At 43.1% G+C, this 27,059-nt stretch overlaps 1 protein-coding gene across 1 annotated transcript in view; it reads left to right on the top strand.

Moving 5' to 3' along the window:
* CDH23 (cadherin related 23) overlaps positions 1 to 27,059 on the top strand; it is a 394,671-nt gene that overhangs the window by 24,375 nt on the left and 343,237 nt on the right. Inside the window, exon 3 of the mRNA XM_083740685.1 lies at positions 16,615 to 16,692. Coding sequence (XP_083596811.1) covers positions 16,615 to 16,692 — 78 coding nt within the window. The remainder of the gene's footprint in view (positions 1 to 16,614; positions 16,693 to 27,059) is intronic.

Genomic DNA, 27,059 nt, shown 5'->3' with positions numbered 1-27,059 from the left:
CTTTCTTTTTTGCTTTCTTGAGTACCAGCGGGTTCCTAGAGAAGGGCTGATGTAATCCCTGGCTAACTTCATCACTAGCCTTTTTTTAATGCTTGTGATACCCAGGACAAGTTTTTCCATTGATGTTTATGATATCTTAAAATCCATAATAGGTTGTCTCACTTTCAGTTCTTTTCCCCATAATGCTAGAATTCACTCAGTCTGTTCAGCAGTAGCAAAACTGGTAGAGCATGAGACTCTTTATCTCAGGGTCATGGGTTCAAGCCTCACGTTGGGCAAAAGATTCATGCATTGCAGGGGGTTGGACTAGATGACCCTCGGGTCCCTTTCAACTCTAGAACTCTGTGATCATGCATGGTGCCTGGCTGATGATCTAGGAGAAACATTTTGCCACATTCAGGCAGCTGAGTGATTAATATGGTTAATGTGTGAGAAAAGGCTCCGTATGAATTCATCCTTCAGTGGAACTACTGGAATTTTGAATTAAACACACACACACAGAGAGAGAGAGGTTTGTTGGTTGCCTTCCTGGCTCTCACCAGAAAGAGCAGGAAGTGGTGGGAGCATTATTCATTGTAGAGATAACAGCCTTTTTGAAGCTTTCAAAGATCAGTTGTACAGAATAAGTTTTTATTGAGGTTCAGCAAGTTTACAAGCATCCACACCTCCTGACAAAACAAGCTGAGCTAAATAAGCGTCCTGAGCTAAATAAGCATCTTACTCTAGGAAGCACCTGAGACTGCATCCTCTTTGTTCTACTGATCTTGGTGCTTTTCCCTCCCTGCTGTGAGAAGCCTCATGCCACTTCTGACAAGACACACCTGCCAAAATGCCCTAAGAGCAATGGGATGCCGCAGGCTGTTGCTCCCGAGGCATTACAGGAAGTGCAATGGCACAAAGAGGGGAGCCTAGTGCTGTTGCAAGCAGCCTGCATCTTAAAAAGAATACAGTGGTACCTCGGGTTACATACACTTCAGGTTACAGACTCTGCTAACCCAGAAATAGTACCTGGGGTTAAGAACTTTGCTTCAGGATGAGAACAGAAATCGTGCTCTGGCGGTGTGGCAGCACCAGGAGGCCCCACTAGCTAAAGTGGTGTTTCAGGTTAAGAACAGTTTCAGGTTAAGAACGGACCTCCGGAACAAATTAAGTACTTAACCCGAGGTACCACTGTAAAATAAAAAAAGCAAGGGGGGGGGGGCTTTGGCCACTTCATGAGGTAAGTAAAGTTGGTAACAACTGCTGCTGAATATTTTCTGGATATTCTCCCCCGTCATGATTTTCCAGAAGGTTTTCATTTTGTTCATACCAACATACAGCGGTACCTCAGGTTAAGAACTTAATTCGTTCTGGAGGTCCGTTCTTAACCTGAAACTGTTCTTAACCTGAGGTACCACTTTAGCTAATGGGGCCGCCCGCTGCCGCCGCACCGCCACCATGCGATTTCTGTTCTCAGCCTGAAGCAAAGTTCTTAACCTGAGGTACTATTTCTGGGCTAGCAGAGTTTGTAACCTGAAGCATCTGTAACCTGAAGCGTCTGTAAGCTGAGGTACCACTGTATTAGGATTAAAATAAAAGAAACAGAAACAAGGTCACAACTCTAGTTAATGCCCTTCAGTTAATCATCCTGTCTTGCCCATGTGGGAGGATTCTGTAATTAAGAACAAACTTTACACTAAGGGAAGAAATTCAAAGTTTGATTCTCGGGAGATGATTTAGCTGCTATTTGTGTTAGTTACTTCAATACAATTGTGTTAATGGTCAGAAGTTGTTGTATCTAGTGACAACTACAAGATTCCTGGTTTTCCCAGCTGCAATGGGAGCAATGTGATAGTTGTCCCAGGATGGCAATTGTTGTTGACTTCAGATTCCTAACTTCAAGTGTAGGAACTGAGAAAACTCTTTGCTTGGATATGAAGGTGGTGTGATCTGGCTCAGTATAAGGTGTAAGTAAATCCGGAACAACTCTGCTACCCAATTAGCAGTTGTCAACAATGAAGTAGAGGCTAGTTGGTATTGCCACTGCTAGAGAAGTAGAGCCCCAATAAGAGAGCCTTCCACATAGTGAAAGTGTCTTGCGAAATCATCCATTTGTGTGAAGATTTATATTTATTTACCATATTCTGGGAAACATGCATTTTCCATTATACAATAAAATCTTTCTTTCTTTCTTTTTTTTTGCACATAAAGTGCCTTATGGTGGCATATCTGTATGAAAAATGAACAGTGTGAATCAGAAATGTTCTGCTTTTCTCATTTACCATTTCTTGTCTAATAGTAACTGAGCTGGCAGTGGCTAACCAGGAAAGAGATCTTGGGAAGATGGTGGATAGCCCAATGAAAACGTCAATCCAGCGCATGGTAGCTTTTGAAAATGGTCTATTCCATGCCAGGGGTACTTAGGGAAGAGATTGGAAATAAAGCTGCCAGAATTGTAATGACTTTATGGAAATGTACAATTCAGCCACATCTGCCATACTGTCTATGATTCAAGTCTATGGTTCACCCTGTCTCAAAATGGATATTGTAGAGCTAGAAAAGGCTCCACATAACCCTGTCTAAACCATTTGCTCAGAAAGAATCCCTTGGATCCTCTTGCCATTTGGGATCAGACTGGTGTGGGATGGTTGTGAATGGTGGCTTGGGGTGGGGGTGCTTACCTGACCTTCTGACTGCCACTCATGAGCCTTGTGGATACATCTTGGAGGGAGAGGTCTGGTGGGGGAGGAGTGGAAAGAGATGGGGAATTTGGTAGAATCTGACCCTGGGAGGGGCCCAGAAGAATGAGACATGTTCATTGAGACCTGCTGTAGGTCTCTGCTGTTCCCACTCTATTTCCTGGTAATCAGCAGTGACTCCACTATCAGGAGGTCAGGTAAGCACTGCCACCCCATCCCACCCTCTTGCTACTTGGTGTGAAGACTGAGAGAGAGGGCCTTCTTGGTTGCCGCCTCTCGTGCTTGGGATGCACTCCCCAGAGAAGCTCACCTGGCACCAACTTTGAGGTCCTTTTAGTGCCAGGGAAATATTTATTTGTCGCTGTCCATGGTACTGTGTCTTTATTTTTCCTGGATTTTATAGATTTTTTTAAAAATGGCTGCAGCTGCTTCTTCACTGCTTTTATATAGCGATGGTGACCTGAAAGTCTTGCACTGAGCAGCTGACATAAGTAGACAAGAAGGCAAGAATTTTGTCTGTCAGCAACTATTTGCCACAGTGGTCAGATGCAACCTCCTGGTTCAGAGGCAGTATGCTACTGAAAACCAGTTGTTGGGGAGCAATAAATAGGAGAGCGCTGTTGCTTGCATGCCCTTCCTGTACACTTTCTCGGGGCATCTAGTTGGCCGCTCTGAGAAATGAGTTGCTGAAATAGATGGGCCATTGCTATGATTCAGCAGGGCTTCTCTTGGGATGTTCTTGCCATGCTGAATGCTCTTCTGCAACTCAGAACGAGTACAGTGGTACCTCGGGTTACAGACTCTTCAGGTTATAGATGCTTCAGGTTACAGACTCTGCTAACCCAGAAATAGTACCTGGGGTTAAGAACTTTGCTTCAGGATGAAAACAGAAATCATGCAGCAGCGACGCGGCGGCAGCGGGAGGCCCCATTAGCTAAAGTGGTGCTTCAGGTTAAGAACAGTTTCAGGTTAAGAACAGACCTCCAGAATGAATTAAGTTCTTAACCCGAGGTACCACTGTAACTTGTTTGGGTACACATCATGACAGGACTCCAATGATAGCACTCTTGCTATATTGGAAATGCAGGGCCACAGACCACTAGCTTTGTGGGGGGAGAGAGGGGGGGAGTGGAGGAATGAATGTTGGCTGTTTTCAGTTTGGTGTAGCTTATTGTATTTTCCTTCCCACTATAAACTGCAGCAAGGCAGATCTTTTCTTTTCTTCCAGGCTGTGCATGCAAACTGATTCAGTTCAGTACCTCAAGAGCTGAGTCTCCAGCTCCAGTGAAGTGGCATATATCTTATGCTAGGCTTTAGGGTCCCTTCTTCTTCCTCTTCTTCTTTTCATCTTCACAGGAGTATCTTGGCCATAGCCAGGTATATGCTTTTTGATCTATGCAAGTCATGAGTTGGGGGGAACCCTATCCAGTTGTACTATTAACTATCTTAGTGCTTGACTGGAGAAGGAATCTGTAGCTGCTTTGGCTTCTTAGCAGCACAGAATAAAGGCGAGGGCAACTTTTGGTGCTTCAAAGGGAGCTGGGGATGCTGGGGGAAGCTATGAACTAAGGAGTGCAGCCGAACACTCCATTTGCAGTATCGGAAGTTGCCTCCATTTATCCAGTGTCACAGTTTCTCTGATAATGCCTTGTATAAGAGCAGAGAAACATATCAGGAGAGAGGAGAAATGGGAAAGAGCAGCACCCCTTTCCCATGTGCTTCAAACAGACTTCATGTTACCAGCCCAAATAGTTCTTAATATATGCCCTGTAATAAATAACACCCCTGTCTCAGCTATAAAGTGTCTGTCTTCAACTGGGATGCTTAAAAATTCATGGCATTCTGGCAGCCAGATAAAGGAGGCTGCTTCTCATTTTTTCTCCTTCTATTGCTCTGCTGTTGATCCCTCTGAAATAGTAATTTGCTGAGCAGGGGGAGAAAACAAGTCATTAAAGTTAGCGACAATGTGTTGAAAAGATCAGCAGCAGTAGCTGCCTAAAACACCACCTGGCAAGAGACTTCCATGTGGTGGCATTAACAGCCTAGCACTAGTGAACTCCCAGGTGTGTATGTTTGTGTGTGTGAGAGAGAGAGAGCCCACCTCCCAAATTACAGCACCCCAGTAGGTAGCTTTTAAAAATATGTTCCTTGTAGGAAGACTTTCAACCTCTGCTGTCTTCAGATGTCAAAGGGCTCATTGAGACAAAGAATAGAAATGTGGCTTAGGAGTAGGGCTGGGCAATATAACCATATATTGTCTAAAACTAGTTTGAGGTCCATATCAGGATATTGGTTTCATAATTTTTGACCTGGCAATATATTGTGAACAGCATTCAAAATTCACCAGGTGCATTTTGCCCTTAGATATCGGCCACTTGCAACCAAGTAAAGATGCCCAGACACTAGGATAGAGCCTGATGTCTCCACCATCTGGAGATGCATGCCTGGGCATCCTTGGATCTTGCCTGTTTTCACACACTAGCAACACATATTGTACAATTGTATCTGTGATATATTATCTGCACAATCAGAACAAATTTCAGGAACCCAAAAGTTGGAAAATACGGCTTGCGAGCCGTCTGGCCCCCCAATGGCAACTAGGCATTTCGTTTTGGCTACTATAATGCTGGTTTAAGAAGCCATTTGACACCTAGTTTATATATCTGAGTTTCTCACATGGTGTGTGTGTGTGTGTGTGTGTGCTATGCAAAAATTACAATGTGGGGAAAACCATGAAGCCAGCCAATGCCTCTAGAATGCCTGATTTCAGACATTGTGATATACCAGTACATTGCAGTGTCTTGCTGGTGATATAATGTAATGTTGAAAACTATATATCACCCAGCCCAACTCGCTGCCTTATATAGTTAGCCCATGAAGCACATTGCCTGGAAGTGGATTTCCAAGGCTTCAGACAGGTTTCCCCCCAGCTCAGGGACTGAGCATGGAATCCTCTGCATGTGCTGTATCACTGAGCTAGGGGCCCTTCCCTTGCCTCCAGGCTTTTCCAATTTAAGGGATCTAGATAGGAATGAAATCTACACCCCATAGCTGGAGCATGTGTGCTTTTGGTAGCCTGGCAATTGGGCTGTACCAAATGCTGTAATAGAAGCTACAGTTAGTACTGGATATGGAACAACTGATTGGTTCAAAATTGGGAAAGGAGTACGGCAAGGCTGTATATTGTCTCCCTGCTTATTTAACTTATATGCAGAATTCATCATGCGAAAGGCTGGGCTGGATGAATCCCAAGCCGGAATTAAGATCACCGGAAGAAATATCAACAACCTCAGATATGCAGATGACACAACCTTGATGGCAGAAAGTGAGGAGGAATTAAAGAACATTTTAATGAGGGTGAAAGAGGAGAGCGCAAAATATGGCCTGAAGCTCAACATCAAAAATACGAAGATCATGGCCACTGGGCCCATCACCTCCTGGCAAATAGAAGGGGAAGAAATGGAGGCAGTGAGAGATTTTACTTTCTCGGGCTCCATGATCACTGCAGATGGTGACAGCAGTCACGAAATTAAAAGACGCCTGCTCCTTGAGAGAAAGGCAATGGCAAACCTAGACAGCATCTTAAAAAGCAGAGACATCACCTTGCCAACAAAGGTCCGTATAGTAAAAGCCATGGTTTTCCCAGTAGTGATGTATGGAAGTGAGAGCTGGACCATAAAGAAGGCTGATGCTTTTGAATTATGGTGCTGGAGGAGACTCTTGAAAGTCCCTTGGACTGCAAGAAGAACAAACCTATCCATTCTGAAGGAAATCAGCCCTGAGTGCTCACTGGAAGGACAGATCCTGAAGCTGAGGCTCCAATACTTTGGCCACCTCATGAGAAGAGAAGACTCCCTGGAAAAGACCCTGATGTTGGGAAAGATGGAGGGCACAAGGAGAAGGGGACGACAGAGGACCAGATGGTTGGACAGTGTTCTCGAAGCTACAAACATGAGTCTGACCAAACTGCGGGAGGCAGTGGAAGACAGAAGTGCCTGGCGTGCTTTGGTCTATGGGGTCACGAAGAGTTGGACACGACTAAATGACTAAACAACAACAACAACAAAATGCTGTAATGTGGCTGCTTAAGAAGATCCTGCCATTAACATATCGCAGCTTTTGTGCTAATCGAGAAAAGTGTGGCAGTCAAGAATGAAGGTCATTTGTCCCATGGAAAACTGGCTGCACATCAAGTATTGCAACAAAATCCTTGTTATTCGAAAGTCTGCTTTGTATATGGCTGGCGGTTTTCAGTAAAGCTGCCCAGCAGGTTTCATAGCGCTTTGGGCATCCAGTAATCGTAATCGGCAGGTGCTCTAAACTAAGATTTCAAAACTTAGCATGCCTCAGAATGTGTTATTCTTTGGTCTTGTAAATGTATTGCCCCCATGGTCTCATGCCTTTCCATCTCTCTAATCTGCATCTTAACATCATTTGCTTCCAAGCTAAGGAAATAAACCAGTTTTGTGTGATGGGCTAACCCTCTGGAAAAGTGAACTGGCATTACTTTAAAAAAAAAACAGCCATGAGATTATGCTTTGAATTATTGTTACTGTTCTGCCAGCTCCTGAATGCTAAGGTGCTTAGATCTCAATACGGTGTATATAAGAGAATATTTGAACGCAGACCAATTTATGGTGATAGTCATGACGGCTGGCTTCGCAAGGGGAAGAAAAAAAAACCAAACCCTTTCAGGCTTACTCAGCTATGGTATTCTTGGAACATTTTGCTGCCTTGAAAGGGAGGGGGTTAGGAAAAGTTCATGCAAAATACAGCCTTAGGGTTCAACATGTGCACATTTGCTAGGCAACACACCTGCATTAGGCTTTGACCCGTGGTTGTTGGACGGGCAGTAATCAAAGTGAAGCCCTGCACTATCTCATCCTAGAGAACTGGCTCAAACTCAACCCTCATTTGAGCTCAGCTGAGCCAAGGCAGGGACTGTGCCAAGGGGGTGACACAGAACTAGATGAGTCGAGGGCGGTATGCGGTGGAACACATATGCAAACACACACCTATAGTCACTGCTACAGGTACATTTTTTTGGTATGCATGAGAAGTAGTTGGAGATGGACAGCTGCTGCCAAGTGCTTTTAATAGGAGTTTTCCTATAAGCATGTTACTTTAGGAAGAAGATTTAATAATGGCATGTACTCAACAGCTCTCTGTCTGGGGAAAGCTAGTATGTTGAGGACAGCAGAATTATATTTGGTGTTGTATTATGAAAGAGTTTAGGCTTGAGATTTCTGTGCCCATGTCTGGTTATGTTCAGCAGCTCGAGTTTATTATAGAACCAGCTAGAGGCCCAACAAGACATTATCCTTGGGGTGCAGTGAGATGGTAATGCTGATGGAACAAAAAACAAACAAAAACCCCCACAAAGTTCAAAGTTCAAAACTGGGAAAAATGAATATCATCCAAGAAGGGAGCAGGCCAGCATAATTCAGAAGTGCCAGGAGCCAGCGCAGGAGCTTACTAACCGGCTGAGCATCAAAACTGAGATTCATTCCTGTGACTTAAGTTTAATATACTCATAGTTCAAGACACCCAGATTGCTGGAAACATCTGGAAAAATGGCACCCATTTTGAAAACAAGCCTTAAGTGGTGGTTGTTTCCACATTCGGGAGCAAACTAAAACCTGGTAAAGGCCTAGCCAGACACTATTATTATTTTTAAAAGCCTGGAAATTGGGCAATTGTACATCTTGCCTTTAGAATGACACCATAATGTGTACCAAAGTGGGGAGTGTTGGCTAGTATTTGTAGATGCAGCAATGGACTAATTGCTAATCTACTTCCTAGTATTCTATCTGCTTGTGCCAACATTTATAAAATGAAAATGTTAATGATGTTTCTAATGGGGATAAATGAATAAAATGTGGCCTATGCTTTTTTTTTAAAAAAAAAGAGTAGTTGATGTAAAAATAATAAATATTCAGAAAATAGGTCAGGAATAGTTTGGTTTCCATCCTTTTTAGTAGATTCTTATGTAGCCAAAATGGTACCGGAAGGATCAAAGGAACCAGAGGGTTTGCAGATGTTCAAAAAATTAAGGGCTGGGTGGGAAGAGATATAAAACAGATCAATTAGTACTGAGCATGCTTGGTGGGTACAAACAGACTGTTGAGAGAGGGGGGGAAAACCCCAAACTGGAGAAATTGAGTTTTTCCCAGCTGTGAGTTACAAATACCCACAACTTTTGCAGCATTGGTTGTGCTGCTGCTGTCATTCTAGATGCTGAACGAGAGAAGAACATGAAACAGGTCCCAAAATTAAATGCATTCCCCCCGTTAAGTGTGGCATTCTCAACAAGCAAATTTTCATGTTGCACAGATCTCTGATCCCATACCCCCACCCCCACCCTCCAACTGGGGAGGGACTTTTTGAAAAGTGCTGGGAAGCATTGGGTTGTGTAGTAAGGAAGCAAAAAATAATAATAATCAACTATCTTAAACAAGTCCTCTTCTGAAATTACAGCTCCGAGGTTCCACTGAACATATCGTGTTGTTTCCCTCTAGTGTCTGATTCAAGCAACTGCATAATTCAGTTTGAATTTAGATCAACAAAAAAAGAAAAAGAAAAAAATCTAGACCTGTTACTAAAACAAACCAAAAGGGGCAAATTTAAGGTGACCATTACAGTTCATCCAAGGTATGTCTGCATCTGTACTGTTAGTTCAACCCACACAGCAATCGGTTCTGCACTATGGAGTCCCATACTATGTATGTTTAACTGGGAGAAAATCCCACTGTACTTGGTGAACCTTACTAACAAGAAAGCTTTGGCAGGACTGCAACCCTAGGTGCTGGAGAAGTTTATAGCATTAGGTGGCTGAATACCACTCTGCAGTAAACAATGCAACCTGTGATGAACACATGTGTTTGGCAACACTCTCCTAGCCTTGAAGGAGCATCAATAATAGATATCTCTGATGCTGCCTGTCTCCAGACAGGTCGTTTTGTCATGAGCTCTGTGTGCTCTCTAGGAAAAGAGAGCCACCATAGAAATCTGAGAACGAAGAGCAGAATGAATAAAATGAAGGTGAATTTGTTCAAAGATGGGCACAGGTACTGTCCACTCAGGAGGCAGGAGCACAATCATCACCCACCCCCCAACCCCCACCCCCCACCCCCGAATGCTGCAATTCAAGAAACTGAAAGGCTCTTCTGTAGCATAATCATTGTGACAAACACTGCAAGTTCTGCAGAGATTTCCCATCTGTACGAACCACACTTTTGTTCACAAATCAGTTTGGCCATGTTGCTCCATTAGAAAAAAGTCAGAGTGGGGGGAACCTTATTAGGATGAGAATGCAGTACGTTTAGAAATTATGGGGGAAACCATGGAGGGATGGAGGGGAAGGTGACTGTGAAATGAATGTGTATTTGGAATAATAAAAATAAAAATTGATTATTTGTATGCTGCCCATCTGACTGGGTTTCCCCAACCACTCTGAGTGGCTCCCAACAGAATATTAAAAACATGATAAAACATCAGACATTAAAAACTTCCTTAAACAGGGCTGCCTTCAGATGTCTTCTAAAGGTTGTATAGTTACTTATCTCCTTGCCATCTTGTGGGAGGGTGTTCCAAAGGGTGGGCGCCTCTACCTGGTTCCTCACTTCTCTCAGTGAGGGAACTGCCAGAAGGCCCTGAGTGCTTGATCTCAGCGTCCGGGCTGAGCGACGTGTGTATTAATTTGTAAACTTTTGAAACTCAGAAACAAAATTATATAAAAAAGGAAAATGATCACTCCCAAGCCTTAAATCCAAATGGTAAAGTTTCACAGAATTCAATTCACTTCTTGAGTAACATGGAAGAGGATGAAAACTTCCTCACAGCTCCAATGCATTTTAAGTTGTGAATGTTGTTGATCATTGCCATAAAGATACTATTTTACTGACAGCCACTTTTATCAATTGCCTTTCACCACCTGTTAAGCCCATAGTATATCTTGAAGGAAGGTGGCATTCCAGTGGCAGGATTTGTTTTCACCCCCTGCTGCCCATCTTTTTCCATTCCCAATGCTGTTGCTGTTGCTGCTGCTGCTGCTAATAATAATAATAATAATAATAATAATAATAATAATAATAATATATGTCCTTTGTTCTCCCTCTATCTCTTACCACATAACTTCTGTAGGAGCTTGGTGATGCACCTTTTCTGACTAGCTCTATGGGGTTTTTTCCCCTCCTCCTGCTGCTATTTCAACAGGTGCTGTGCCAAAAATTTCTCCTGTGTTTCCCTCCCCAAAACATTATGCATTGATGGATGAGAAAAGAAATTGCATTTGAACATTATCACAGGGGAGGGGAGAATCAATTAATTTATCTTTGGTAGGGTTTGTAGGGTTTTATTTTTTATTTGTACGTGATTACCTTATTTTTGAGGCGATGGCGGCAGGTTATGGGTGCCCTTTCTTTCGTGCTCAAATCATCTGTACTCAGCAGCCTTCTGAATGCCCACATACTTCAATTAAAGCCCAGGGGAAGGCCTCATGAGGTAATTCTCCCCATGGGGTTTTTCAGATCAGGCAAACAGGAGGTTCCAGAGTGCTAGAGAAAACTTGACTGGGGGGTGGGGAGGAAATACACAATGCTTGGTCACCTCAAAACCCCAAACTGATCAAAATTCTAACGAAATTCTCAAGCATCCTAAGAACGAGGAAGAAATAGTGAAGCCTCTTTGGGCAGAGTAAAAAAAAAAAGAAACTTTTGTAAAACAGTTCTTTGCTAATTTCAGAATCTCAGCACCTGAAGCCATAGCAGATGTTAGGTGGCACTCTTAAATTTGATTTGTTTTTAGGGAGTTTGAGCTAGTGCAAGTTTTTGGCAAACTGCCCTCTAGCAGTATGCCATCAGAGGGTATTGGGGTATCTTATGTCATGGTGCCAAGCTCCTCCCCACCCCCACCCCTTTTAAAATATTGCTTCCATACCAAGCTATCATGTGTACAGGATAACAAATGAAGAGGCAGGGAACAGCTGCGAAGGCAAATAGTCAGGTGTTGGAGTTGCTGCCAAGAAGATTATATGGAGCACCACTCTCCAAATTAGAGCTATCGGTTCTTAAACTGAGAAGATGTTCAAGCCCCCTCTTGAGTTCCACTTGTTTCTATCACATCTGAGAAACATGCTTTTTTAAAATGCAGATTTTCTGTTTTTAAAAGATAGTGAGAATTCCGAATATTGAAAGTAATATTCAGGCTGTGGGAAAGAAACACATTTTATTGCTAAGAAGAACACAACGGTGGTGATTCTACACTGCCCCTGAGAGACGCCTCCATCTGCCTGATTTCCTCTGTTGTACATAGACATCTCTTTTTAGAGGGTTAGCACAAGTTCCAGGACATATTTTTTCCCGATGAGCTTCAATTGGCTTTGTTTATTGACATGCTTTGTGGCTGGCTTGTCTCTCTGCCTTTTGTCTGCTACCTTACGCTTTAGAATGAAGCTGATGTAAAAAGCACTTCAGAGAATCATCCATTGGGATGTTGTATACATAGGAATGGGACTAGAATCTGGGTGACCAGCACAGGCATCCTTCCTGAAATTACCGTATTTTTTGCTCCATAAGGCGCACCTGACCATAAGGCGCACCTACTTTTTTTTGGGGGGGGGGGTTCAAGAAAAAAAATATGCAGCTCTTGGGGGCTTCTGTGGGAGGTGGGGGAAGTGAAAGAGCCTCGCTCTGTCCCTTCCCCCACCTCCTGCAAAAGCCAGGGATAGCCACACGAAGCCTCCCCAGGGCAGCGGGATGAAGGCTCCCCGCTGCCCTGCGGAGGCTTCGCGGGCTACCCCAGAGCTGATCAGGAGCTTGTGGGACTGGCGAGGGAAGCCCAGGTCCCCCCCCCAGCCCCAGGGACCACACATTTGCTCCATAAGACGCACAGACATTTCCCCTTAAGAGGGGGGAAAGTGCGTCTTATGAAGTGAAAAATACAGTAATTTTGCAAAAGATAAAGAGGACTATAAAGCGACAACATCGTCAGTTTAAATATTAGAAACAAAAAGGAAGCGGGTGGGGGGGCAATTAGTGTTTAATTGTTATAACTGAATGTAGCAACCCTTAAAACTATTTCAGCTAAGATTATGTGTCACAAACAGACATGGTGACGCACGTTGTATCCTGTTTTTTCACACAATTTGGCATATAATGATGGCAAGAAGGATGAAGAACACTCAGCCTAATTTCATATAACAACTGACCTAATTTTATGCAATTGGGAGAAGCCCTGGACTAAGTGATTGAGGGTGGGGGCTCTCTGTAAGTGATCAGTTCAGACAATTTGGGTGGGGGTAACTGAAACGAATGTAGAGATGGAGGAAGGGGGGGAGCACAGAGATACACTGGATGGCACACAGAGAGAGTGAGAATCCCTCTGCTGCAGACACGCACCCCGTCAGGTTACCTGGCCTTCAGCTGAAAGAAGAAAATGCATCTCCTAATGCTTTTACAACTCATCAAAGGTAAATTTTCAAAGGCGAAAAGTAGGGTTGGTTGGTGCTGTTTTGCATTGCATCTACAAAATATATCCCCCTATTCATTGTCCAGCGATTTGGCACATTGCTAGAAGTGAGTGAACTCAGAATCGAGAAAAAAGGCAAGTACACCTTTCCATGTGACACTCCTGTCACATGCTTGCATCTGGGAATCCAGACATGCAGGTTACACTCGATCTGTGTGCAAATGGCCTCTCAAAATTCTCCACCCTTTTGGAGAACTTCCTTTTGTGAGCAGGGAAATTGGAAGGATGTTAGGGTAGAGGAAATTCTCCAATAGCTTCTTGGGTGAGTGGAGACCACCATTACCCATTAGTATCAATAGTACAACTTTCTTTATTTTTCTCCACTGCAACTGGCACCTGTCTTGGCAGCATAGCCGCCACCACCATTTTGAATCTTCCACAGTTTCTCCAGATCTAATGTTGTTCCAGGTCACATGCTGGCTGGGCCTGATAGGAGTTGTAGCCCAAAGCAGTTGGAGGACACCAGGTTGATGAATGCTGATTTAGGTATTCTCCGTTTATTGTCTTGGAATTGCAGTGTGTTAAAATTTTACTGTCCTCTTCCCTGAAATCACTAAGGTGAAGGATGGGTTGTTATAAATATTTTTAACAAAACAGAGGAACTATGTTTTGCTATAACTTCTTTATTGTCTTGGAATGGCAATACTGGTTTTCCCAAGAAGTCTAGGCTAACATTGATTGGGAACAGCTTTGTATAAATCTGCCAAACTGATTATGAGTGTTTGAGGAGTATATTTCACACTATACTGTCAAAAGTACTCTTCATTGTGCTAGTGTCCAGTAAGCTTTCAGGTGTTTTGGTGGATTCAGAACTGGGCACCTGTTTTGTAGGTGAGCCAGCAACATGATCCTGCAGAGACAAGATGCAAAATATTTCTGACAGGCCAATTAAATCCCCTATTTCCCTTGTTCAATAATGTCTGGCAGTGAAAGTAGATCTCTTAATAAAAGACAGTGCTGGCTGTTCTAATGCTGGCTGGGAACCAAAGTAAGCCCATCTGTCAAATGTATTACGCTTTGCATCTATACCCTTTCAGAAACTTGGTAGATCTGTCTTCTGCTAACACAATTTCTCCATTTTTCACTCTGCTTCCAAACCAGTGTGGGCCACTCTACTTTGTTGTCTTGGCTCTGATTTCCCCAGATCAATCATGCATCAATTAATGTGGCCTTTGGCTAAGTAACACCTCTGAGCCTCAGATCTCCATTTCTGAAGTGGTAAAAAAGAGTTCCTTGCTTCATTGTAAGGGCCCCTTCAGATTTTTTTTTTTTTATTGAGTGTTCATCATTATATGTGATCATGATGTTATTGGGGCAGTTATATGCTATCACACTTTCAGTACCATTTGTGCCTGCAGAAGTTTCTGGTCAGCTAAATTGTTTATTTTGCGGTAGGTACCTGCTAAAATCCTGTAATTTGTCAATAGTACAAATGCACTGCTTTTGTTTATGCCATGGTTCAAAAATGCTCCCTCCAGATGGCAATAATGTAATTACTTTGGGGACGTATTGCAGAACAACTAAGAAAGTGGAATAAATGTGTCTATGGTCCTGTGTAAATCCATCTCTGATGCACTATTATTGCATCAGTGACTTGTTTTATATTATATGAGGGTCTCCTGTACACCATTTGGAGTGATTAAGTGGTATAACCACAGATTGTTGAAATACATAAATAAATAGAAATGCAGAGTCCACATGCAGAAAAACACCAGCCTGAAGGGACCCTAAGATTGTTACTGGTAGGGCTGCGATAGGGAATAGCTACCAGCTCCGAATCCCCACAGTTATGCTAAAATGCCAGTAACAACAACAACAATGAAGGAGATTCCTACTATTTTTTTTTTTTTAAAAAAACACCTTTCTGACAGTAAGAGCTGTTCAGCAGGGGAACAGACTCCCATGAGAGGTGGTGGACTCTCCTTCCTTGGAAGTTTGTAAGCAGAGATTGGATTATTTAGCAGTGATTCCTGCATTGCAGGGGGCTGGACTAGATGGCCCTTGGGGTCCCTCCCAACCCTAAGATTCTATGATTCTCAATGCTTCTGGGTGCAAGGGTCTTGCAAGCGTGTGTGCTTTTACTTGAGCGAAAATAAGTGGGCAGCTGAAATAAGTGAGCCTCATTATTTAAGGTGAAAGGAAAGGATGCTCTTGTGCAATTAAGGCTGACGAGGCAAAAGGCTGACAGCCATGGGAACAATGTGAGGTATTAATCATGTGCTAAAACAGTAATTGCCATCTCCTGTTCCCTTTGCATGGTCTTGCCACCCCCGTGCAACAGAAGGAAAATAATAATTATAAAAGAAACTGCCATTTGTCTTTGTGAAGATCTAGGTATCTGGTTCTCACTACATTCACAGCAGCAAACACAAAGTGGCTTGTGGAAGAGCTGGGCTCGAGGTCCTTTCTGGGAGCCTCCTATATGATGGGTGCATTGATGATAGCCTAGCTGCAGGGATATAGCCAATCTCATCCCATCCTTTAAATTAAGGTGTGCAGAAGTCATGTAGCAAGGGGCATTCACACCAGCTGCATTTTAATAACTCCATTTAAAACACAAAATGAAACTTACATAGGACAAAGAAATGGCCATACAGAGAGGTGTGTGTGTTTATGTATGCATATACAAAGTTTTGTTTATTGTTTCTAGTCATGTCCTAAATAGCAATGGGGTGGGTTAATTCCTCCGGAGTTTGATTTGGAATCAGTTCAGTAATTACAAAGACTTCTTTCAGAAAACAACCTTTCCTGTTCTTAAAGCTAGCCCAGCAAATGATGCTGCCACCTGCACAAATTAGGAACAGCTCCTAATTCCAGTCATTTGTGAAGTCGGTTTGAGAAATAGCACCTCAAATAGTTGTATCTTAGGACAAACTACTGGATACGTAAGGGTTTCTGGATAAAGTTGTGTGAACAAAGAATAAAAACCCTGGGCTGAGTGCACAGTAGACAGGAGTGTGGACACAACATGAGTTTGCAGAATGCACTATGCTTGCAACAGATGCATCAACTGTGTGTGCAACAAATGAGAAACACATGCACATTTATTAATTTTAAAAAGCCAGCTTCCTTGGAAAGTTGCGACACATACGTGCATCCTGGGCAGGAATGCCACGCAGCACATCATTTCATCTTTATTGGTGCCTCTCTGCTTCCACCCACTGGGATCCAAGATTCTTTCTACTTTCATTTTAGGATTGGACCAATTTACTGTGTCTTACTTAAAAGGAGGAATAAGTGCTTTTCAGTAGCTCAGCTGGCACTCGCTATTTACTTTGGGTCGTGCAAAAAGCTCCCTTTTTACCCATTGCAATCCAGCCTTCTTGTTCAGTGCTTTGTCTGTTGCATCAGTTAAAACATGACCTCACAGATATAAACAACCCCTTTTTATCTGTCCCTATTTTTCCAGGCCTAAGCAATCGCTTGCCGTACTTCGTAAATTATTTCTTCGACACATACCTGTTGATCAATGAAGATACGCCAGTGGGTAAGTGCATTGAGCTTTTATGTCTAATGAGTTAAATGGCATGTTTCACATCAAATTCTCTTTGGCGGGGGCAGGGTGGGGGGTGAAGAAAGTCAAGAACAGCGACTCAGCATGTTGATTTTAAAGGAGCTGCCTATAAAAGGCAAATAGATTCCCCCTCTAGAGCGTTAAAATGTGCACTGTCTTTGGTTCCTTTCAGAAGGCTGATAAAGATTCTGTTGATGAGGCTGTTGGTTTCAGTCTGATTAAAGGGAAATTAAACTGGATGCAGTGTGAACAATCTCTGAAGAAGAATCCCAAACGCTAGTGTGGATTTACTTACCCTGTTTCCTTGAAAATAAGACAGTGTCTTATATTAATTTTTGCTCCAAAAGATGCGCTAGGTCTTATTTTCAGGGGATGTCTTATTTTTCCATGAAGAAGAATATGATACACATTTATTGTCTAATTGTGAGTAAGCCAGACTCCGTCAGGGCAGAGCGAGCAGCAGGTGGCTCTCTGATTTAAAGAGACCTCACACTGCCTGAACAGCTCCAGCTGCGCTGTGGCCAATCCGTGAGCTGCGCGGCGTCACCCACTGCTACGGTGCAGAGGAGTCAGACACCTCACAGTAGCTTTGGGGGCCTTATATTCTGGGGAGGCCTTATGTACGGGGGAGGCCTTATTATTGGGGAGGTCTTATTTTCAGGGGATGCCTTATATTACAGCGAGAGGCAAAACTGGAAGTAGGTCTTATTTTCGGGGGATGTCTTACTTTCGGGGAAAGACGGTAGTTCTGTTCTATGATCCTAGACTTCCATATTTTGCTAACGGTTTTGTTGTTGCAGTTTTATATGCCCCCCGCCATTCACTTTTTAAAATTTATTTTTGTGTATGGTGAAGCATTTTCTCTTCTTATCTATTCCGTCTGCAATGCAATATATTGTTGTATCTGGCGGTAGAGAACACCAGAGTTGAAATTAATTATTCTGACTGTACCTTACTACTATGTTTCTTGGTTCAGTCCAATAAGTTTCTTTAAAATAAAATGTATGAGCTGGGATAGCTCAGTCAGTAGAGCATGAGACTCTTAATCTTAGGGCCGAGGGTTCAAGCCCCACATTGGGCGAAAGATACCTGCATTGCTGGGAAATTGGACCAGATGACTGTCAGGGTCCCATCCAACTTTACAATATTATGATTGTATGATGTGTAAATGGCCACTCTGCTCTCGAATCTTCTGCTTCATATGGTCAGAACTGGCAACTAAGCAGCTTACACAGTTTTATTTATTTATTTTAAAAAATATTTATATACTGCTGTATCATAAAAATATATCACAGTGGTTTACACCAATAAACATAAAACGAACAACATCATAAAAATTTAAAAATAAACAAGTTAAAAGCAAATTAATAACAAACATCAACAGACCATCGTTGGGAGTGTTCTCTTAATTGCCTGCATAGTACTGGTGGAATAGAAAAGCTTTTAGCAAGTGTTTAAATGTTGGCACAGAAGAAGTTGGTCCGCTGAATCTTTTGGCAGGGTGTTCCACCAGACTGGGAAGACGACCCTAAAGGCTCGATTTCTTGTTATTGTCAAATGACCCTCACCAACTCCTTTGCATGTCTATCCAAAAGTTGGTCTTGGTGCTTACCTAGGGAAACTGGGTAGTGGGGTTGTATCCTGAAGACCGCAGAGTTTGAAAACAAAAACCAGGGTTGTCCAAATACTCAACTAAGCTCTACTCACTGTGCAGTTATCAGTTCCCCAAAATTATCCTGAGTGTAAAGATAGGTTTTATGAAATTCGCAAAAACAATGTTGTCATGCCCCAAAAATCCTTTTGACAGGCAAGAAATTCCAGGGGTGGAAATGAAGGGTGTTGCTGTGAAGCTATAGTAACATTTTAAAACACGAAATAAAAGCATTTAATTGAACATTTATTTCATGCCACTTGAAAATATGGCATATGTGTACGCGTCTTCCACATATAGATAGATGCCTTGTGAGCCGACTGAGAACAGGGAATGGTTGTGTGTGTGTGTGTGTGTGTGTGTGTGTGTGTGGTTTTAATTGTGCCCTTGGCAAAATATTTCGGCGTTTGATTGACAGATTTAGCCTTTATTTATTTATTTTGTCAGTGATCAGTTTTAGTAAATGTAAAAATCGATTGGGCCCTTTCTTGGCTTCTTTCCAAGCTCTCAGTCCATTAAACTTGTGCTCTTCAATCAGGGCCTGTGGATGGCTAGTAATGCTGTTCGAATTGATTGTAAGCCCTGTGTGTGCACAAGCACAGTCTGAGCATGATGGGCTGCTCTCCCTGTTCAAGCTAATAGCTGTGATTTTATCAGGGCCCGAATAGCAGAGCCCTCTATTTTCTTGCATGTGCTCCCGCACCCATTTGCAGTTCACGCTTGCAACACAACACCATTAATCCATGTATTCTTAGTGAAAGGTAAATTTGATTCTGAATTAAAAACAAGAAAACAAAAAACATGGGATGCTTAAGACATCCTTTAGGGGGGGAGAATAAGGTACTGTATTGTACTTTATGGCCATGTTTGCATAGTTTAGCATGAACATGGGCTCCCAGGGTGGCAACTAAGCCCCAGGTTTTGGCTTAGGGTGTTGTCTGAACCCCCAGCCTCCTAGTTAAGCTCTCTCCTCCTTAACTGAGGGGCCTAACCACCAATTGCCACTGCCATCTTCCCTGCAAGTTCACAGGGCTTGATTTGGTTTGCTAATTTGATTTCCCATCTACACTAATAATACCAGAAATAATCTAGAGGTTGAAGATTTTGTAAATATACGTAGAGAGAGAGGTGCTACTTGAAATTAACAAGAGGGCACAACATGGGGAACCAGCAATTCCAAAGGAAATCCTGTGCACTCAGGCCCCAGTTACATGATTTGATTATTGCATTTTGACCGTTCTCCAAGCTTCAGAGGACCTGCTTGTGGATAAGTAGTTCTATGCAACAGGGAGAACATCCAAACACACACACACACACACACACTTCCATGTGGAATAGCTTTCAGAGCTGGCAGGTTTTCGCACATGAGGGCAACTAGCTTTAGAGTAAAAACAACAAGCACAAGATGTCCCTGACTGTAGTTTGGAGCCTGTTGTTCTCAGCTAAGAGTTTTATAAATGAGGCTGATTGCATTCAACTAAATATGGAATCTGCTTATGGCCCTTGTGAATCATTGTACACTATATAGTCCTAGTGTAGAACTTAGTGCTCCACAAATTGCCTTCCCTTGATATTGTATACTTAAAATCTTTGCTGGGCTACTGGATAAAGATGGCAGTGATACTTTATTGTGTATCTCTTTGCAGTCCCAATCAGCTACAATTTAGGCATAATTTTTATTTGGTGTGGTGGGAAGGGAACTCTCTTCATTCCATTAAGCATCATAGCTAAATCTCATTAGCCATGTGAGGCTATATAAGGATGTTTCGGGGGGACGGCGGCGGCGATGGGGAACCTGAAGCTAGATCAGAGTAAGGGCTATGCCTGTCAAGAAACTCTGCCCTCACTCTGAATTTGCTTCATATGCTCTTAATGGTGATCTTATTAAAATTGGTTGTGAGATGATGTCACTTTTACTAGGGGCAAGGGGAAGTTTTCAAACCCAAAATGACTTGGAAGCCAATTAGGCCTGCAAAGAGCAGCAAGCTGGAGGGTGGGGAAGCTTTGGGGAAATTTTCAATTGCCCTGGAACAATTTTGCGTTTATTAATGTTTGCTAGAAAACAAACCCCACTAGTGACTTCATTTGCTCCCCCATTTAGCCTGCTGCTGTCTTCTACAACTCACTTGCATTAATAAAACCACTCCCCCCCTCCCTGTCCCTGCTCAAAATCCCTCCTCCCCCTCTCTACCTGGCTTGAATTTAACTGCCTCCCCTTTCCCTCACGTGATGCCTAAAGGAGTGTTAAGCAACAATTAAATAGATAATTCCCTCTCTAATCACTTACATGAGTAAATTAGTCTTGTCAGGAGCTATTAAGACAGAGAGCTCGGAATTCATTAGACTAGATTGGGCCTATGGAGCTTCTGGCATCGCTGCTAGTCCAGGCTGATTAATTTCCTTGAAAACACTATCAATGCCCATCTGTTTCATTTAGATCTTTGGAGAGCAATTTTCAGGTGGACTGACCCCCTCGTCAGTTATTTCACCCAGAAGTAATGACTGACACACACACACAGCCTACTGCAGTGTGAAGAGGAAACTCTCTGTGTTTGTGTATAAAAGTAAAATATTCATGCACACTTGTTCAAGACCTGCAGCCAAAATTTGGCTGATGGTTTAAAATTGATTAAGGGAAAGTTGTGTTGCCTCCTCCCCTGCAATTCCTCAGCATGTGAATCTCGGTTAGCCTTTCTCCCATCGTTGTCCAACCTCACTTCCTCTAGAATCTAGAGACCACTCCTTTTCTTTTCCTAGTTCCTTCTGCCCTTGACCTGCTGCCTTCTCCTGTGCTGAATAAACTCGTGGGGCCAACTAATTCTGGTTTTGTTCCCCATCCTCCTCCCTGCTGAGTTCTTCAAGGGCAAGGGGGAGACTGGCATCCAGGGTCACTTCCAGGACAAGATGTAAGTAAGAAGACAGGCAGACTGAGGTTGGTGGGGCAGAGCCCCCTTTTCCCCAGGACAGTGGTGGCAAACCTATGCAGTGGCGTAGCGTGGGTTGTCAGCACCCGGGGCAAGGCAAGTAATTTGTGCCCCCTAACCCGTGGATTTGCGCCCCCTAACCCTAACCCCCAGATGTTGCGCCCGGTGCGGCCGGCCCCCCCTGCACCCCCCACGCTATGCCACTGAACCTATGGCATGCGTGCCAGAGGGGGCATTCAGAGCCATCTCTGTGGGCACACGCGCCGTCGCCCCAGCACAGAGTTACTATATGAAACTTCCAAATGTGACAAAAATGGCGAGTATCTTGAGTTATTTTTACAAACATTACCCTATTTAAAAAATGAAAGATAAAAATTAGATAAATGAGTCTAATGAACAGAACTGCAAAACATAAAATCCAAAGATCTACATTACATTTTGTAGAGTACCCATTGAAAACAGGTAAGCCTTTAAAGCCCTCTTAAACATTGCAAGAAATATGTAGAATTTTTTTTTGGGGGGGGAGGAAAACCACTGATGGTGGGGAGAACTGAGGTGATAATGAGCTTAGCTTTTGCCTCTTACGACACACTAGCTAAAAGGGAGTGAGCTGAGGGAGAATCAACCTGCAGAGAGGCACACAAATTAAGAGCTACTCATTTAGACAGACAGCCTTGGAGAAGGTTATGTCTGTCCCGCGGTGTATGTAATTATTGTTGATCACTGAAGCATGTCCCTTCAAGACCGGATCTTAGGTTTAGTTATGCATAAGAGGGCTGCGAAGATAGGGAAGATGTACATAGATCTGATATCAGCACCAGTCCTGTTGCTTAACAACAAGGAAGCTCATAGTGAGTTTGATGCTACAATGTCATCCAGCCTCCACCCCCTTCACTGTACTTCGCCCCCCCCCCCACTGCATTCACTTAGAGTTTGTAAGCTCCTCAAGGCGGGGACTTTTAATCTGAAAAGCATCGTGCACATTGACAGAGCTACCGAAAAAACATTGGCATCTTATCTTGCATACAAAGTCTGAAGACTCCATAAGCTTTGTAAGTTTTTCACAAAACCCTGTACAGATTGCAAATCTCCATGCATCTTCCCCTGCTACGTACTAATGAAACCTAATGTCTGCATGTGCACAGAAGATATTTAAAGCTAGAAGTGTGTAAGGCTAAAGAAATACTGCAGGCGACTTGATAATGAGGTACTAATTGGGCATCAACCATGTGCAAATTAAATGAAGCCCAGCGGAAGACTGGAAAGCTATAGCAAAGTCAACAGTTGGCTCACTACTGAACTACATTTGTTTACATTGGACACAGTTTGATACACAGTTAAATGCATTTAAAGGCCATTGATTTCAGCAGATTGAACAAGGGATGCTCAACTGTACATTCTGGATTGTGTTCTGTGGATTTTGTTTTGTGTAATGTAGACTTGCCAGAAAGGGTTAGAGCCATTTCTGAAGTGTCGTCCTGAAGTGACTCCCCATCCTCCTTAAGATATTTGTTATTGTTGGTTTAAAGCACAAGAGTCCTACCGGTCTTTGCATGCAATGTTGATGTCATCAAGGAAATAATTTATTTAGCATTGTGCCAGTTTCTCAGATATCTCCATGCATTACCTTCATCCATATTCATGCCTTATGGTTTGGGGGAAAGCACGCCAAAACTCAGTATTTCATAAGAAATAACAGAGCAGATACTGCATGGATATGGATTGTGGCTAGTGTTGTGTGTATATCGCTTCCCAAATAGTGGCAGCACGCTGGATGGAGACTAAACAGAAGTGTGCACACAGCTTGAAATTTCTGTGCAAGTATCAATGAAGCACTCTCAGTGAGAGAGTGCTTAAAAGGTGTTGGGAGAAAATTAATTTCTGAGAACAAGCTTCATTTTATGATAGAGATAGAGTGAGATTATGTTTCTACTTCTCGTGGAATTCTTTATTGCCTTTGAAAAGTTCGATTAACTTATGGTCCATTGGATCATGGTGAAGTTTTCTTCAATCTAACTCAACTTCTGTGCAACTGGATGTCTGTTTCACCATGTCACAAAGAAAAAGGCTGACTGCATGTTTGAGGGGGCCCTGGACAAAATTTTCTCTGGTATACTCCCTCCTCCTTTGGTGGGCTTATTTGAAGGGAGGCAGCAGCGTGCCAAGCAGTACCAGGTGGCTGGATTTAGTCACCATGTTTGTTTCCCCTAATGTTGCTCCAGGCACTGTGGGAAATTAAAATGGCGGCCAGGTCTGGTCATCTGGTACTGCTTATAATACTAGGACAGAAGTATATATATATTGCGGGAGGCTGACAACAGGCATCAACCGTGGTCTTTGCTGAGAGTCTGGGCCCCTGGCTACTACTCAAGAATGCCAAGAGCTGATACTGGCCTAGAAGAGGAACTACAAACACAAATACATAGGCTCACCATTTTACACTGTGATCAAATGTATGTCTGCCCACATGGGAGTATATATTCAAGATTTCATTTACAAGGAAATGACAGTGTTGGAGAAAAATCACTGCTATATTTTTATCATCATCATTCTGTAATAAATGATGACAAAAACATGTCTTACTGTATGTAGGCTACTTTGCTTAAGTTTCCCCCTAGGTGGAATTGCCTTGCCACACCTTTCCTCGCTTATCTCGGCCTCGAGGCATTTGGTTGGTAGTAATGAATAACAACCCTTTGAACAGTCTGTATGCCAGAATGCTATGATATCCAGTATATGAGTGGTCTGCTACACAGCAGCTCCTTTTGCATTCACATGACAGCCTTGTGTGCGGCCAAAGCATGGCAATGGGGGCGCAAATCAGAAGGTCTGGTTCTGCAGGAAAACACAGAAATATATGAGCCATAGCTGTTGTTGACTATTTATTAGGAAGTTGGGTCGCCTTTGTGTTTTCAAGCTGAGGCTTCTTCCTCAGGGTCAGAATCTGTATGGCCTTATTTGTTCCCATCAAAAGAACGCCTTGGGGGAAAACAAAAAGAGTGAATTACATGATAAATATGTGCCTCTTATTGTTGCAGTTTGTTTATTTCGAATACCAGTGTGGTATCCAATGTTCGCTAGCACAAGGATTTTCACTTGTGCAATGAAACTTCTCCCTCTCCCTGTGTGCCCCTGTTCCCTCTCTATAACTGCTATGAAGGATTGGGAGGGGGGGAAACAACCACCTGGAACAGATTTAAGGGATGCACAGAAAGTGGAGAGGGAGGGGAAGTTCCTTTGTGCAGCCAATAGTCCCTGCACTAGCAGAAGCACTTGGCTGGCTATCCCTTTGTGCTCTAGAGCAGGGGTCAGCAACCTTTTTCAGCAGGGGGCCAGTCCACTGTCCCCCAGACCTTGTGGGGGGCCAGACTATATTTTGAAAAGAAAATAACGATGCAAGAGCACCATGAGCCCCAGTGGCTGCTTACTTGTGTCTTGCGAGCAGCAGGGGCTGGCGGCAGCGGTGGAGGGACAATGAACGGCATGCGAAAGTGTTCTGGAGAGGGGCTGCTTTAAATGGCAGTCGCTTGAGAGGGGCACTCAGCCAACCGCGGCTCCTGTGTCTTGCTGGCGGTGGCGGAGAGACAATGAGCGGTGCGCAAAAGGGCTCCGGAGAGGGGCTGACACCACCAAAGCCCAGCCCCCTTCCTCCTCTAGGCAGCGCAGGGAGAAGCCAGGAGAAGGGAGGGAGGAGCCGCCACCACCACCACTGTGTGAGGGAGAGGGAAAGAACACACAGGCTGGCAATCCACGTGGCAATTCCTGGACCGTCCACAGGCCGGATCCAGAAGGCAATTGGGTCTGATCCGGCCCATGGGCCTTAGTTTGCTGACCCATGCTCTATAGCCCTAAGAGACTTGCAAAGCAGCATACAAAATATTGTTGCAATAAAAACAAACAAAGAAACAAACAAACACAAAATGTCTAATAAAGGAACAGAAATTGCATTCTACCCATACAGTGCTAGGGCTTTTCATACTACCAGGTAGTAAGTTCTACTGAAATCTTCAGAGGCAGGGAAGTGGGGTTGAGCTACTGTAACTTGCTCGGTCTAGCATGGAAAAAGTCTTATATAATGCATCTCCCTTGAGGAGTGTCAGTTCCGTCGCATAGCTGCATGAAATCCCATACAGAGTTTCTGCTATACAACACCTTGTATGAATAGTCGAGGCATCATGGCTTGTACTGGGACAAAGGGTTTCCCTGTTTATAGCAACATGTCTTTATGTTATCATATGAAGATCACAGTGTGTTGCTGTATGTGAGAAATTCACTGCAGATGTGAAACTCTGCTCTCTTTTCTGCTGTGTGAAAGAGAATTGGCTCAAACCTTTGTTCAGATTAGCAATTTCAGTGTAAACTATACTGAATACTAATTTTCACTGCTTGAACTGTTACATTAAGCACCTGTGCAGTTTGTTTATATTTCTTCAGAATGAGGTCGGGAGTTTGAAGAATTAAATTACTGGCAGCAATTATGCTGTTTTAAAGCTCCATTTCAGTAGTGCGCTTAAGCATATGTTTTAATAACTTTCTTTTGTGACTTGAAACTGTGCTTACAGATAAACATATGTTTGGGGTTTTATTACAAGCTCATTTTCTGCAGTTCGGTGATATGTACAGTTTGTAGCTTGCCTTTATTTACGGCTTAGGTTAGGGAGTTCCCTTCCCTCTTCATTGCATTAGAAATCTGACATTTGAAGCTTGCAGTGGGTTGTGAACATTATTTTAACGTGACTATGGTGGGATTGTGGCTTGTTAGATTATTATTTTTATAAATATATTACGGCATTTATATACTACCTTTGGGGAAGTTCCCACCACAAGGCAGTTTAAAAGAACCATATAACGTCTTGTGTTTATTGCTAACTAAGTCAATATTTTGTTAGCTAATATAATGAATGGAGTGCAAGTGTGGGAATATGATAAAGAGATATTTATTGAATGCATATGGCAAGTGCCCATACTTACTTTAACATCCAAAAGACACTTGGTTGGAGCATCCCACTAGGCAGAGGCAATTTTCCAATCAGGAAAGTTTTCTCCTGCTATGGTTGGGGCAGTCAAGCATCCCTAGGGAGGCATTTGTGATGAGATGTATAGCAAAGATATTATGCATTGGCAGTGATCCACTGTTTTGTATGCGTATGTAGAACTTAGGTGCTAGCAGATGCTTTTTCACGAGAAGGAGACTACTTGGCGTGCACAGTGAAAAATCACCATGTGTGAGCCATAAGCAATCACCATTTCCCTTTGCAGAAGAGAAGGGGAAACACAGCCCCCCCTTATGCTCAGGCCTTTATGTAGTACCCACTGGTCACAATTAAAATGACAGTTTTAAGTGTGTGTAGGAGGAATAATGAACTTCTTGCTAGCTGTTAAAATATATACTGGCTAGAAATTATCAGATTTGTTTTAATGATTTGCTCGCTCATACTTCCAACTAAACCTCAGCAAGAACTTTCTGACTAATAAACACACTAATAAATGTGTGTTTCTGCCCCCCCCCTCGTGCCACATTAACTGGTCTTTCACTGAGAACAATGGCAGAATAAAGGTGGTTAACTTTGGGTTAACTGCCAGAGAGAACATAGGCAGCCACCTTGAATAGATTTTCTATGTTAAGTGTGAGCTTAAGCTTAAATGAGTTTCTGTCAAACATGGGCACTGCAGGATTTGCTTCCAGATGGTGGGCCCTGAACAGTAGATTTTGGAGAAAGCCAAGCAGCAGGCAAAAGGCCAGTCTGACTTTGTGTGTAAAGCAA

The sequence above is a fragment of the Podarcis gaigeae genome, assembly GCF_964106915.1.
Source record: "Podarcis gaigeae genome assembly, chromosome: 5".
Lineage (NCBI taxonomy): Eukaryota > Metazoa > Chordata > Lepidosauria > Squamata > Lacertidae > Podarcis > Podarcis gaigeae.
The sequence above is the reverse complement of the archived record's forward strand: the minus strand, read 5'-3'. Positions and strand labels throughout refer to the sequence as shown.